The sequence below is a fragment of the Netta rufina genome (assembly GCF_964035555.1).
Source record: "Netta rufina genome assembly, chromosome: 5".
NCBI lineage: Eukaryota > Metazoa > Chordata > Aves > Anseriformes > Anatidae > Netta > Netta rufina.
The window spans coordinates 44,674,832-44,688,679 of record NC_140128.1 but is presented as its reverse complement, the minus strand read 5'-3'; the positions used below and the strand labels follow the sequence as shown (position 1 = coordinate 44,688,679).

The following is a 13,848-nucleotide window of genomic DNA, read 5'->3' as shown; positions in this document are numbered from 1 at the left end:
TTCTTGCCTGTGCATAAAATGAAACATGGCAAACTGAGAGCCTGGAGGATTTTATAGTTGCAGCATTAGCTGACATAAATGTGAGAAATTATGGGACGTAGGGGAGTCTTTTGCAGACCACATTTTTCTGAGAGCAATCAAATTTTTCTGTCTTTATTTGCCTTTACAAAGTAAACTGTTTCCCCATGTCCTTGTCTTTACAGCCTGTACTTCCCATAGTTCCCATACAGTACCGAGGCTGATGGAGTATTTAGTCAGCGTCATCTCAAATCTGCAAGCAACTTCAGCACTTAAAATGCAAATCATTATTTTCTAGATTGAAAATAAGATGCTTAGTGCAGACATAATGCAGAGAGGTCCCTGTATCTTAATTACATGCTCTGCTTCAAGTATTTCTTATCCACCATTTTCAGTAGAATTGTGAGCAGTTGAACATAAACCACAGTTTATGTTCATAATAGTTTTGTTATTAATTTGGATATATACTCATACTCTACTGGATTGTGCACATTGGTTCTTGAAACACTTGTGATTTCTTTTTCTGTGGCTTTTGCCATAGATTTGATTGTATTTTGTTTTTTAAAAAACAATAATTAATTTTCACAACATTATTGAAAGCAGCAGCTAAAATGTCTGAAGAAATATTGTGTAGTAGGAATTGGAATAACTAGTCACACGACCGCTGCTTCCTGTGTTTGGCAGGCAGAAGGTGAGGGGAATTTTCCATTGTTCTGAGGATCTTTTCCTTGACTCTGGAAATACCCTTTTTTCTTTTTTTGTTTCCTGCTGACAATAGCTTCTTCACACTGGAGACTTTACACAGATGCAGCCGTAAGCAGTGCCACACTGCTGTTGCTGTCCCATAAGCAGGAAAAGTCACCAACTACATTACTGCTGCTCCCTTTGTTTGGACAAGGCTGCAAGTAAAATGGTGCAAACTGTAATACAATTCTGGATGTTGGGAAAAACTCACCTGTGTCCATTTATCCTGATAACTAGTTAACAATAAACTAATCTGCAATGAAAGTGAGGCCTTGCACTGCTGAATATTAAAGTACCAGAAGGCTTACTTCTCTTCTGCAGCTCCTACAGTGCTTTCAGTTTTGCAAACAAAAGGACAAAAGGAGAAGTGTGCAATGCTGGATAGTCAAAATCCATGTTAGAATTCATTCTTCTTTTCCCCAGGTTGCACTTTTCCTTCCACCCTGCTGCACCACTGTCTTTGGCTCCCTTCCAGTTCTCACTAGGCTGATTGTATTTTCTATTTCTTTTCTCCCCTGACAGCCCTTCTTCGGAGGCAGCACAAGCATTAATCAAATCTCTGGGAAGATTAAATCAGGAGAAGAAGTGTTAGCAAGTCTCGATGGACACTGGGTAACTTATGATAATAGAAGTCGCTGACACTTTAAGTGCAGGGGCAGTGGGGTGTGTGGGAGGACTGGCAGCCCTTGGCAGGCTCCTTGCCTTGGAGCAGAGGCAGTGGAGGGCCAGCGCATCCTGCCTCCTTACATCATTCCCAAGAGCGCGGGCATGTTAGAGCTTTCCAGGCCACACCTCTCAAGGTCACGTATGCTTCCACAGTCCCATCCACCTGCAGCACAGGTAACACTTGCATTTCCAGAGCCTGGGCCAAAGCTGGGACCAGTGAGGAGCGTTTCCATTGAAACCAGTGGCTCTGTATTTAGGGTTCCAGGCTTAGGACAGGCCCCGATGGCAGTCGACTAGAGAAGGCAGACTGTTGGCCTTAGAGTGATTGTGAAAATCATGAGGCTTCTTTCTGCTTTGTGTTCAGTACTTCTCCAGCAACAACAGTGCCAGGGAAGAGCATGGGGTTTTAAGTTTGTTATTTTCACAGCAAATCTTTATGGTAGAAGACTCTTATTCCTCTGCTGATAAGATGAAGGACAAAGACACGGATTCTGTGAGGGTCTGTCTGTATGGACAGCTCAAAACACAGACCAGCCAGCACCTTTGCATGCCTAGCCTCTGTAAGTGCATCACTCAAAGGCATCCTTAAGCCAGAGTCCAGCAGGAATAACGCTGCACAGTGAAGGATGCAGACTAGAGCTTTAGTTGGGAACTCTTGGTAACTGAGGCAAAAGTGGTGAAACCTTGCTTTGAGTTGGATTCTTCTGTATTTATCTCAGCTACATTTATACGTCTGTATTTTCATTACAGTTGACCTGTGGTCCCTTTTCAGTCCTTAGATATTGTTGCTTTTGAGATGAGATTTGTCTCACCCTGTACAAGTAGGTCAGCTGAAACGTGCCTGGATAAAGCCTTTTTTACAGAGGGGTCCTAACTACAGTGTAGCCTTTGGTCGAGCAGTCTTAAAGAATCACAGCTGGACACCTTCCCCCAGGCAATCTCTCTTTTTACATAAAAAGCTAATGACCACTTTGAAATCAGGGAGTTTTGCCCATTCTGGATGTGCACAAGGACATTTGCTTCCTGTGCTTGGGTAGCTTTTCCCTTCTGAGCTACCTTTCCTGCCAGATGAGCTTTGGCAACCGTGAGTTGTGCTGGATTGTGGAGTGCATTGTCTGCGGTGGGTCCTGCGAACGCCATCCGCGAGAGCATGTAATCGAGCAGCTCCCCTGGGGCACTGAGCCGCAGGGCTGCGTGCTGCTCAGCTTCCAGCCTTCTATGTTTGGGTTTTATCAGCATGAAAATAATTTATTCCTCCCTTGGTCTTTGTGCTGGTTGTTTGTGGTGCACAAAATTAGAGTGATGTATGAAAGAAGTTAAATGGCTTTGAATGGGTGGCTCCATAAGCCACTGTTTGGAGTTGCATGCTGTGAATAAGAGTAGCTGCTGTGCAGCAGTAGGGATGTTGTTCGTTCTCCCTCCCCACTGAGAGTATTGGCCTGCTTTCCTGAGCTCTGAAGGCTTTTTTCCAGCACTGTCTGGTTTCCTGACAGAGACCCTCACAGCTTAAAAGCTAATTCTCTGCCCCAGAACCTGAAAGCCACCTGAATAAAGTCAAAGCAGCAGCTGAGGGCTTGCATGTGTCCGTTAGAGATGCACATAGCAAAGTTTGATAAAGCCTGCCTCCTCTTATCCATAGCTGGGGGGCTTTTGGGGACCTGACATCTGTCCTGGAGTTGGCACCTCAGGAAATGGCAGAGGAGATCATAGAATCACAGAATCATATGATCCCTCTCCCTGAGGCAGACTTCGAGGAGGATTGAGACCCTTGTAATTGAGTGAGTTTCACAGCTGAAGACATGAGCAGTGGGGTTTTGAAAAACAGACGTGCATCAGGGACCGTGGCAGGGGAAGAAATGCAGCAGTTGGGATGCAAGAAAATGAGGCGGTGAAGGGCTAAGCAAATAGCTGTGACCTAACTAAGATTAGTATGATACTCCTACCGCGTCCAGGCAGCTGAATGGCACCAATGCACACGCTGTTCAGCAGCTGTAGTTGTCTGGTTCTTTCCACTTGCAATCACTGTCATGCTGTTCACTATATCCTCTGCAACCTACTCAGTTCGGCTCCATGGCATTGCTGTGTCCGTGAGCAAGGCTGGCAAGAGGCTGAGTTAAGCAGGGACACAGCACAACTGTCTGGCCAGCCCCAGATCAGAGAAGTGCTGTTTAATAGTTGGTTGCCAAGTATATTGGCAACGAATAAGGATGTGGCATTTTGTGAAGTGCTAAAAGAAATTCAGTATCAATAACAGCATAAGCTGACTAAGCTGAAAAAAGAGTGTGAAAGAGAGCTCAGCTTTAGCTTTCCTTCCTAGAAAAGGTGGTATTTCAATAGGCTCATCATGAGATTTCAGAAGTGAGGAAGAGAAGAAAGACTAGAAAAGGAGCTAGGGATCTTGTTTACATATTCTGGGTGGTACATGGGAGGAGTATTGGGAAAGGAGAACATATTAGGGCTTTTATGGGTACCCTTGTCTGGGCATTAGCCTGACAAAAGGAACCTGGTATCTTTCTAGTTCTTCTCTGATTAATTCAGCCAGTGTTTTAGGGAATGTCTCTCCTCACTCACATTAGAAACTTTCAGGAAATGATGAGTGAGATGTAATGGGCAAGAGGAGGAAAAAAGCCCTCTAACCAAGCCCTATCCCTGACCATCATCCGGATTCAGCTTCCGTTTGTCAGGATTATTTTCTGCCTTGTGTTTCTGACTGTCCTTAACCATTTCACTGTGTTTTTCTTCTCAGGATGGGGAAGTACATATAAATGAGATGAAAAATGGAAATGTGGAAGTGTTCTGGAACCCAACTAGTGAAGTACGAAGGCAGAGACTGAAGCGCCATATTGTGTTATTTGAGGAGCAGACAGACTTTGAGTCAGAAAGGTGAGGAGCTCTGGAAATGTCTCACTCCTGCTTCCTCCACTGGAACTGAGCAGGGACTGTGAAGGCTCTGATTCCTCAGCACGATCCTGGAAAGGCCTTGCCTGTGTGTATTACCGTCCATTTACCCGTTTTGTTACACTCTATTAATTTTGGAGAATTTCTGTGAAGTATAGCTCTGAAATAACCAGGAAGCTAGGCCAAGAAATGATGGAGGCTAAAATAATAAATATCTAATATAAAAAATAATTATTATATAAATAAATGTAATAAATATCTGCTAAAATAACAACTCTCCCTGGAGTCCAGAGAACACGAATAGAGTCTCTTAAAACTGCTGGAACATTCTGTGGAAGGGCAAGATGTCAATGTGAGGTCAGATGTCTTGTTAAGAAAGGTTGTTCCAACCACAGGCTCTTCAACTAGTTGCAGGAATGTGGAAAGTCTTGGCATGAGCAGAGCAGTGCGTTGAACCACATAACTGAATTTTATGTGAACGCAATTAAAGAGACGTTTAACTGTGCCTCATAATCTCAGCTGAGATCTCTAATGAAGTCTGCACCAGATTTTTTAGGGTAATCTACATTACCTGAGAGTACAGTCTTGGCACTTCACTTAGGAAATTGAAGGAATGACTACCTGACGCAGGGGGTTGCAGAGCATTCCCAAGCTAGTTCTTGAGTCAGAACAGCTTGAGCAACAATGTCATGTGGCACTTCTTTCAAACCATCTACTTCTGCATCTCACCAACATGGTTAGCCAAAAACATCTAATATCCCAAGGCAGCACGTGCAATTTACTGCCTCCCTCTGCAGTAGATTTGCCACCTGCCTGTGGACATCTGATTTCTGTGCTGCATCACATCACACTAAGATTTCCCTTTTTGAGAAGGGAAATGAATGAAAATAAACCCACATGAGCATTTAGCTTCATCTGGACAGCAGTGGCAATGAATTCTGTGTTTGTAACTTACACTGGTGCAATTGCCATTGTTGCAGAAGAGACTGGAGCGTATTTTTCTATTAAACTTCTGAAGAAGATTCTTTTAAAAGAGAAGAGAAATCTCAGTCTTGGAGACAAAGAATCTCCATTTCTCTGTTTATCAGGGTACAGCCAGAGCTGACTCCCTTTGCTACAGCAGAAATTAACAGTGAAATTAATAATCCAGGGAAAGGAGGCAGAAGGGAAATTTTTGAAGATCCCTAACAGACATTCCACTGAGCTCCTTATTTTGCTGGCATTTCTGTGAATAAAGTACCATCTAATTGAGGCAATGTTCTGCCTGAATTGCACGGTCTTTCCTGCAGTGCTGAAAATCACCTATTTTCACATACACTGGAGAGTCTCTGAAGCTTTACCATTATGCAGCTCACCATGGTGGGTCTCATTGTCTGACACACACAAGTCTTGATGGAGTAATTTGCCCTTGTCAAGTGATTTTGTTTGTGTCCCTCTGAAGTTCTTCAGTTTGAGGACTCACTCTTTACACACCACATTCCTTAGAACTGACTTTATGCCGCCGTGTTATTTCCTCAAACTGTTATTTTTGCTTCTCCCTCCCCCACCATCACTTTGAGTTTGAAGTGAGTTTCTTTCCTTTATTTTGGGGAGAATATTCATACACAAGAACATGGGAGTAATATGCCATATAGGACAGGAAAGTGTTCTTCTGCCTCCAGTTAATCATCTAAGTGGCTGCTTGTTTTAGAGTCTTGCTAAAGCATACAGTGATAGAAATACAATGAAATCATCAGTACCCCTTTTACATTAAAAGCCTCACAGCAAGCTCCAATTGAAATGCAGTAATGCAGTCATTTTTTTAAAGACAGGACTGGTGTTTTGGAGAGCTGGGAATACTGGAACAGCCTGGATCTCCAGTCCGTATTCTAATCACTAAACTATCCAGTAATGTTTTGGGAGGACTCACTGCTAATTTCAGAAGTATATCCAGTCTGGAGTGAAGATTAGAGTGCCCTGATTAGAGGAACTGTAGAGAGGGCTGTCACATCTTTGCTATAGTGAAAAGAGTTTTTTCTCTTATAAAAGGCAGATCCTTTCCTTAATCCAGAGGCTCAGTGAGACATCATATGACAGATCACAAATCTTCTGGCAGCTGAAAAGAAGTGCGAATGAAAGCCTTCAGTGCTTTTAGTGTGTGTGCACAACCATATGTCCATTTCTTGTGGATTGAATTGACTTCCTACAGACTTGTTGCCATTCCTATATTGAAGTACAACATTGCATGTGCAGCTGCAAGCCTTGCACATGCATCCATCTTCCATTGCTTCTAAATTTTAAATATAAAGCCTTTGATTCAGGGATAGACATTAAGGCAAAGACTTCTAAACCTAAATGATTGAAAGGGACAGTAAGATAACAGATTCTTCATTATATATCACCTCTAAAGATGCCACTAACCTCAATGAACTGAACATAACTACTTTATAACTCACACAGACAGCACTGAAGGTTTTAATGAATATTGTAGGTGATGTTATCTAAGGGGAAGTTCCCCTGATCATTACATAGAGCATTCATTGTTTCATAATGTTCTCGTAATGTTCATTTAATTTGCAAACCAAAACTGGGATTGAGTAATCCTGATACTGGTACTCTGCAGTATCAATAGACCAGAAGTGTCTGCTCTAAGTTTCCAGCTGGCAAAATAAATTGCTGTTTTTAAGACAGATTAACTTCTTTCCTTGTTTATTTGTAGGCTTTGGCAGCATGTTACTAGTGCAATAAACAAAGGTGATCAACACAAGGCAACGCAGGAAAAGTTTGTGCTGGAGGAGGAGCAGAGGAATGCTGCCCGGGAGCGGAGAGAGAATGGCACAGAATGGAAACCGCTGCTCTTCCGGCATGATGCCACAACTAATGAATGGCACTACAAATACGAGGAGTGAGTGGCGGGGTTGTGGGTTATGAGCAGACCTCTCTGCTTGAGTTCCCAGGGCTGCAAGTGAGGTTACAGACCTGTAATTCTGGTCCTGCTGGTCCTGCCATTCCCCAGACTGTGCCCCAGGTTTGCTTTCTGAGCTCTCTTGGAGTGCGTTTTCCTGATACAAATTGGGCATAGCTGAAATTGAGGGCATGGCAATGGAAAATCTGCTGTGCCATTGGTATAAATCCACATTGCTGCAATCAAGTGTGGAATCACTTAGCAGAGATTTTCTGCACTTTGCAAGCAGAGTTGGCAACTGTGCTCTCCTCTCCTGACACGAAGGGTGAAGCCTCTGGTGACTGGAGCCCTTCACTCATTGCTAGGAACTGTGTATGCAGGGAAGTGTCTGTTACTCCACACACAGCATCTGCAGAAAGTCTTGTTACTGTCAGGGATGAATATCTGCCCTGATGCATGTGGAATTGGTGCATTGTTTGTAACACACCTAGTGTTATTCTTGCTTTTCTGATGTTCTTTCCTTTGGTCTCAACAGTTTAAGACCTTGGGATCCTTTGAATGACATTGCCCAATTTGAGAAGAATGGGATACTGCAGACCATGGAAAGACACTTATCTACAAGGATGTCAAACCACACAACAACATGCATAAACAATCAAATTACACGGCACAAGGTAAAAGGCCTGGTTTGGGAAATAAAGTATTTTTTTATAATTGTTTAGATAGTTAGCCCTTTTTTGCAGCATTTCCATGTAAGCATAGCATAGGCTGAAAGGTTTGTTTTGAGTAGATAGAGCTTATGACTCTAAGCCAGCAGTAGTGTACTATCATTAACTATTTGTAATTCTTGGTTGATGTGTGCTATCCTTTCTGGTATTTTTTTCCCACACAGTGTTACTGACACTGACTCTTATACTGGGTTTTGCATGTGACTGAGCTGAGCCTCACTGTTCAGAGTTTCCAAAACAGGAAATTTTCCATAGTGAGGATGTGACCAAGGTATTGGAGTGCACAGCCATGGTCCTGCAATTTAAATTTCAGTCCTTGCCATCTGCCTTTATCACTTGCTTCCTTTTAGGACAAGAAACCTGTGCCCATCCTTTACATTAAGTGGGAATGGTACCATTGCATCCATCTTTGGAGTAACTCATGTTACTCATAAAATGCTTTGTAAATGTAGAACATCTGAACTAGCAAGATATAATCCATATTACACTAAAGAACTTGTGTCTTATTAGGAACGTAGACTTCTGTTTGATAGTACCCCAAATCTGAATACCTCTGAAATAGTGGGAAAGCTAAGGTTCGTAACTGTTCTTCAGGCCCTCATATGAGAACTGTTAGGAAACAGTGGGTTTGGTTTACCCATTCAGGAGGTAGGGAAAAACTTTCCAATCTGCTTGAATAAATCAGGTATAGAAGTTCTCCAGTGTTTAAATCCTTCAGTCACCTTCTGAAAATTTTTTTACAGGAAAATTGGTTGTCAGTTTTTCTTCTCACCCATTCTCTTATGTTTCTGGTGGGTATATGACTCAGTGAAATAACTGTAAAATTCATCACTAGTATGTGACGGTTGTAGCTAAGACAAAAATAATTTGTATGGGTTTCTTAAGGATGTTATCATTTGAGGAAATGTTTTTGTATGTGGCATATGTATAATACCCTTAACGAGCTTCTAATATCCGTAACTAGCTGCCAGGAGTCCAGCTACTAGGAGCTGCTGAAAAAGCAATCAAACTTTGCAACCTCACAGATATTCCTCAGCACCTTACATGATACTGTTTAAACCCGAGTCTTCAATTTGGTACTGACTGAATCTCTTTAATCCCTGTTTTATTCAGAGATCTGCCAAAGACTGCAGACGCCGCAAAACCAGTGATCAGCCATCCAACCACAGCCAGAATACAGAGAGCAGCTGTTCAACACCGGAATCCGTACAGGAGCTGTCAGATGATGATGGCAAGTATTTGGATATCATTGGGATGGACTTTTTGTTTTTTGATTCTGCCACCTGTCCCCTTTTCCCCATGTTTTCTCCTGAAAGTGTCCCCCCTAGCTGTGACAATTTGATCACAGTCAGCTACTTGCCTGGTGAACCTGGTTTATGTTTCATCACCGCCACAAGGGATGGTGATGTAAAACATAATGTCCATTAATATTTTGCCACAGGGTTTGGAAGTCTGTGCGCTCAGTGTGGGAAAGAAATGAATCACCTGAAGGAAATTCATTCAGCTGTCTTATCCCTACAGAGAGCCCAACAGGACATACACAGGTAACTATTTTCCCTCATCAAAGTAATTACCTTAATGGACTAAAAATAACCTGTGGCATTTAAGTCTGCTGTGGCCTTTAGAGTGTCCTTATCAGCTGCAGGGGTGCAGTGAACAACTGCTTCAAAGGTAACCTTAATAGGTTACGCATCAGAAAGGCAAAACCAACCTTTACTTGAAACAGTAATCTCTTCCGCTTAAGACTCTCTTTATGGGAGCAAAAAGTATCACCTCAGGGTATTACGTATTTCCTGGCACTTCCAAGTGCAAAACAGCTGCAGGAGCTGGGAGGGGTTGGGCAGAGTGCTGGCTATAAAGAAAACTGCTACGCAAGAAGGCATGGTTCTCCCTTCTTATCAGCCATTGGGTATGTTTTGAATTTGCTGTTTGCTGCAGAGACGTAGGCACATGGTCTGAATACTGAGCTTCACGGGGTGAAAGCTCAGTATTTCCCTCTTCTTGTGTAAATTTCTAGTTGCCAGCTGAGGAAAATGGTGAACACAGATGCTTAACCAACTGCTGTTAAGGTGCTCTGCACTGTAGACTCCTTTAGGGAGGGTAGGGGAGGTATTAGATGCTACATCCAACCCAGGGAGCCCCGCTGATTCCTTAAGGCGTGAAGCATATTATCCGGCCCTACAGAGGCATCGGGAGAACAGGATCACATACTAGGCCCACTGTTTCTGGAAGCTGGAGGAATTGGTGACATGATTTTAGCTCTTCTCCGCTGCTCTTTGAAGTGTCCAGGGCTGGTTTTTGCATTTGGGAAGGTTAGGACATACCTTTGTGAATGGGTGCTGGGGAAAGAGATTCCTTGTTTTTTGTGCCCTTACATTTTTGCACACCAACCATTGTGCTTTGCTTGTTCCAGCAGCACCCAGAAGTACTCATTTTTCTGTTAAAAAGAGGGGAGGAGAGTCTGTGGGGCACAGTGCCTTGCCCATTAGGGTGCCTCAGAAGTCGTGGGATCCGTGTTTGTGTGGAAACTCTGGGGCTCTGGGTGTTGGCCACTCCCTCAAACACACAAATAAACATACTGCTTTCTTTTCCAGAAACCTCAGTGCATTGAACAAAAAATCCTTCCACAGGAAGGTCTCCTCTGAAAGCTTCCTTCTGGACTCTCGCTGCTGGTTTCTCCTTTGCATCTTTCTTACGTGTCAACTATTCATCAATTATGTCTTCAAATAAAAGCACTACGTTTGGCAGCAATAACAGTTACTGGCTGCAGGAGGGGGGGCCACTCACGCAAGGAGCCCAGCGAGGCACCAAAGCACTTTAGAACCAACGCGGCAGAGGTGGAAGAAAGTTGAAAGACAGGTGGAAAAGGGACCTAGGAACTTTGTTCCTGCAGATTATGTCATTTTTGCCTTTTACATGTACATCTTCAAGGACCTCTTAACCTGTATGGGCCTTAATGCTGAAGCCAAATGTAGCTTTAATTGTGCAATTTGTTTTCTCTGTCTTGTCCTTTTCTGATGCAATTAATAATTATCCAACAGTATTGGTACCCACAAAATGGTAAACATGCCAGCATTTTGGAAAAGCCACACCGGTGTGATTTATAGCTCTGTGAGAGAGGGAGTGTAGTTGGGGAGCCGTAAAGAACTGATGTTCACAGTGCCTGTCTGGCTGCATTTAGTGAGGGAGCACACTTGGTCCAAAAAATCCTCTCCCCAGGATATTAGGTCATAATTTGTTTTGTCAGCACATACACACAGAACGGGACCTCAGGATGTTTTGTTTTCCATTTCACATGAACTGTAAATATGTGTGACTTTTTAGCACTGTTCCTTTTCAGGAAACAGGAAGTGTTCAGTGAAAGCTCCTTATACCTTTACAGAGCTGATTGACGGCCTGGACTGGGCCCGTGGAGCGTCAACATCAGACAAATCTATTCATAGAACCCGGTTACTTACTGTTACTAAAATTATTTGCTATATGGCTGTTTTATAATATCACACACAAGCATTGTAGAAAGAAATCACTGCCCCAGAATAAGTGAGAAGGACAGGAGCAATATGGGTGTACATGTGTTTGATCATAGGCACTTTTACTGTCAAAGGTCAGAAAGGAGGAAGGATTGTGCCACTGCATTGTTCAAATCTGTTAATAGTCTTCCTTACACCATTTTTTAAGGATTTGCAATATTTCCTGTAGACTGCAGACAATACTAAGCCGTTCTAGTTCCAAGTGGTAAGTACTGCTATATATACAGCCTTAAAATACTTAGTGGTGGTGCCAGTCTGGGCTATCTTTCAATGTAAATGTTTCCAAATTTTTAACTACATTCCTCATCATATTCCCCAAGTAGGGGAAACCTGTTTGTGCTTGATATGTTGAAATAAAACTACACACAACTTTCAGTGGCAGTTTGTCTGAGAAATTATTTGTGTTTGACCATGGTTTTGTGTTTTAAAGCATTTTACAAGCAAACCACTCTTAGGTCATGCTTTTTAGAGGGAAAAAAAAAAAAAAAAAAACACTACAGGAATAGGCCTAAAAGAATCTCAGATATACACAGTAATTTGGAATAGCAATAGCATGTAGGTACATGGTTAAGCATCTGGCTCAAGCTGTCCATGTCTTAATTATAGTGACTTCCTCAAAGTAGAAATGGTTGCCTGTGACAGTGCATGACTTTCACTTGTCACATGTAAATTTACAGACTTGCCCTAAGAGTTAGAAAACCTTTACATGAAGGGGTTGGCTTGATAATAGGGGCTAGCTGCATGGAGAGAAAACCAAAGCTCTCTGTCATGGACAGGATACGAGCCACCACCCAGAAGATGACATTCTTGTAAGAAACAAATCACAAGTTGTAAGAAGTGAGAGTGATCTCATTATTAGCAAAGTCTCCAGAGAAACAAAGGATTCTTCATCTTTGAAGAATGTCAACATTTTCAATCCAGATCAGATGCCTTTTTGAAGCACAGCATCCTGTCCATTCCTTTTTCTGAGGAAGTCTGACATACACTATATGCACTTTAAAACTTGGTAGGAGTGGGTCCCCTGGCCCTTACCTAGGGAAGAATGCCCAGTCATTCCTAAGACTTGTTTGGCTACGCGAAGTCCCGTACGGGCCTTAAAAATGTTTGCTCCTAAAGTTGTGCAAACATGTCTACTAATTTCCTGCCTAATTCTCACTTTAAATGCTTCAGCAAGTCAGCACATCTCTGGCTTGTCAGCACAGCCTTCCTTGTCAGACATGCCCCCCTTTGGGACCATGTATTCAAGTTACTGCAAGGAGCCTCTCTTCTTCTGTGGGGATATTTACATGTCAGGTATGTCATATATTCTGGGTTTGAGAACATAGTTACTAGAAGAAAAAAAAAAAAAGTAGTGCTGAACAGGAAGCCATTACTAGGTGTAAGGAATGTTTCAGCAATTCGTGTCAATAGAGGGCTTGAAGGGTAAACCTTGAGCCTCTGATACCTGGGGGGGTCAGAATAACTGCTAATTATTGTGACTATTGCATGGGACACTATGCAAGTCTCTGACATCTGGACAAGAAATTAAGGAGAAGGGGAAAGCTGATAGACAACTAAAAGACAAAGCTTGCATGGGACGCTGCGGAAGTCTCTGACATCCGGCCAAGATGGACAAAGGAGAAAGACAAGGAAAAAGCCTGGGAGGAAGACTACGAGCCTTCAGCACGAGAGACCCCCAGAGGGACCCCCGGAGACTGATACACATGTGCCAGTGGGAGGGTTCAGATTCCAGGAACTGATTATAATAACCCTGCCTTATAGGGCTAATGTTAAGATACTGGGATAGTTTTAGAAGCACTAAACATAAGGATAAGGCAAGAATGATTCGATTTTGTATGATTAAATGGCCAAAAGAACCCTTAAGACCCCCCCGTGTATCTTGGCTGATATTTGGGTTCACGGAGGACTGGGTCTGTCAGGCTTTGAACATTTATGTTAATAGTAGAATACCCGTGGATCCGGAAGAGAACAAGTATGCTGCAGCCTGGTTGGGACTAATGGAATCGCCCACCATTCCTATATTTAATTTAATTACAAAAAGGAGGATGAAAAAGATAAGGAGGAGAGGGAGTCCCTTGATAACTTGCCTCCTCCATGTAACCAACCTTAGAAAATATTTAAAGAAGATTAGGGGTGTCAGGGGCTATACCTTCTGGGGACCCAAACATCTACAGAGCCCTTGCTAAAGTTATTAATAGGTCCCCACAAAGAAGAAGTTTGATTTCTGGTAGATACAGGGGCCAAAATATCGACTATTCAGAATATACCAAGGGGACTCAAAAAAGGGAAAAAGCAAATGTCTGTGGTAGGGGCAAAAGGGGAGTCTTTCCCTGTGTCAATATTAGAAAACGTTGAGGTGGAATCTGAGACCTATGTGGAT

The 13,848-nt window shown here is 42.7% G+C and overlaps 1 protein-coding gene across 1 annotated transcript in view; it reads left to right on the top strand.

The window, feature by feature from the left end:
• OSBPL5 (oxysterol binding protein like 5) overlaps window positions 1-10,668 on the top strand; it is a gene marked incomplete at both ends in the record, with an annotated part of 162,486 nt that extends 151,818 nt beyond the window's left edge. The window contains 7 exons of the mRNA XM_084286912.1: window positions 1,285-1,374; window positions 4,175-4,311; window positions 7,025-7,210; window positions 7,746-7,884; window positions 9,052-9,169; window positions 9,380-9,482; window positions 10,533-10,668. Of these exons, the coding sequence (XP_084143038.1) occupies window positions 1,285-1,374; window positions 4,175-4,311; window positions 7,025-7,210; window positions 7,746-7,884; window positions 9,052-9,169; window positions 9,380-9,482; window positions 10,533-10,668 (909 nt within the window). The remainder of the gene's footprint in view (window positions 1-1,284; window positions 1,375-4,174; window positions 4,312-7,024; window positions 7,211-7,745; window positions 7,885-9,051; window positions 9,170-9,379; window positions 9,483-10,532) is intronic.
• Between the last annotated feature and the right edge of the window lie 3,180 nt (window positions 10,669-13,848).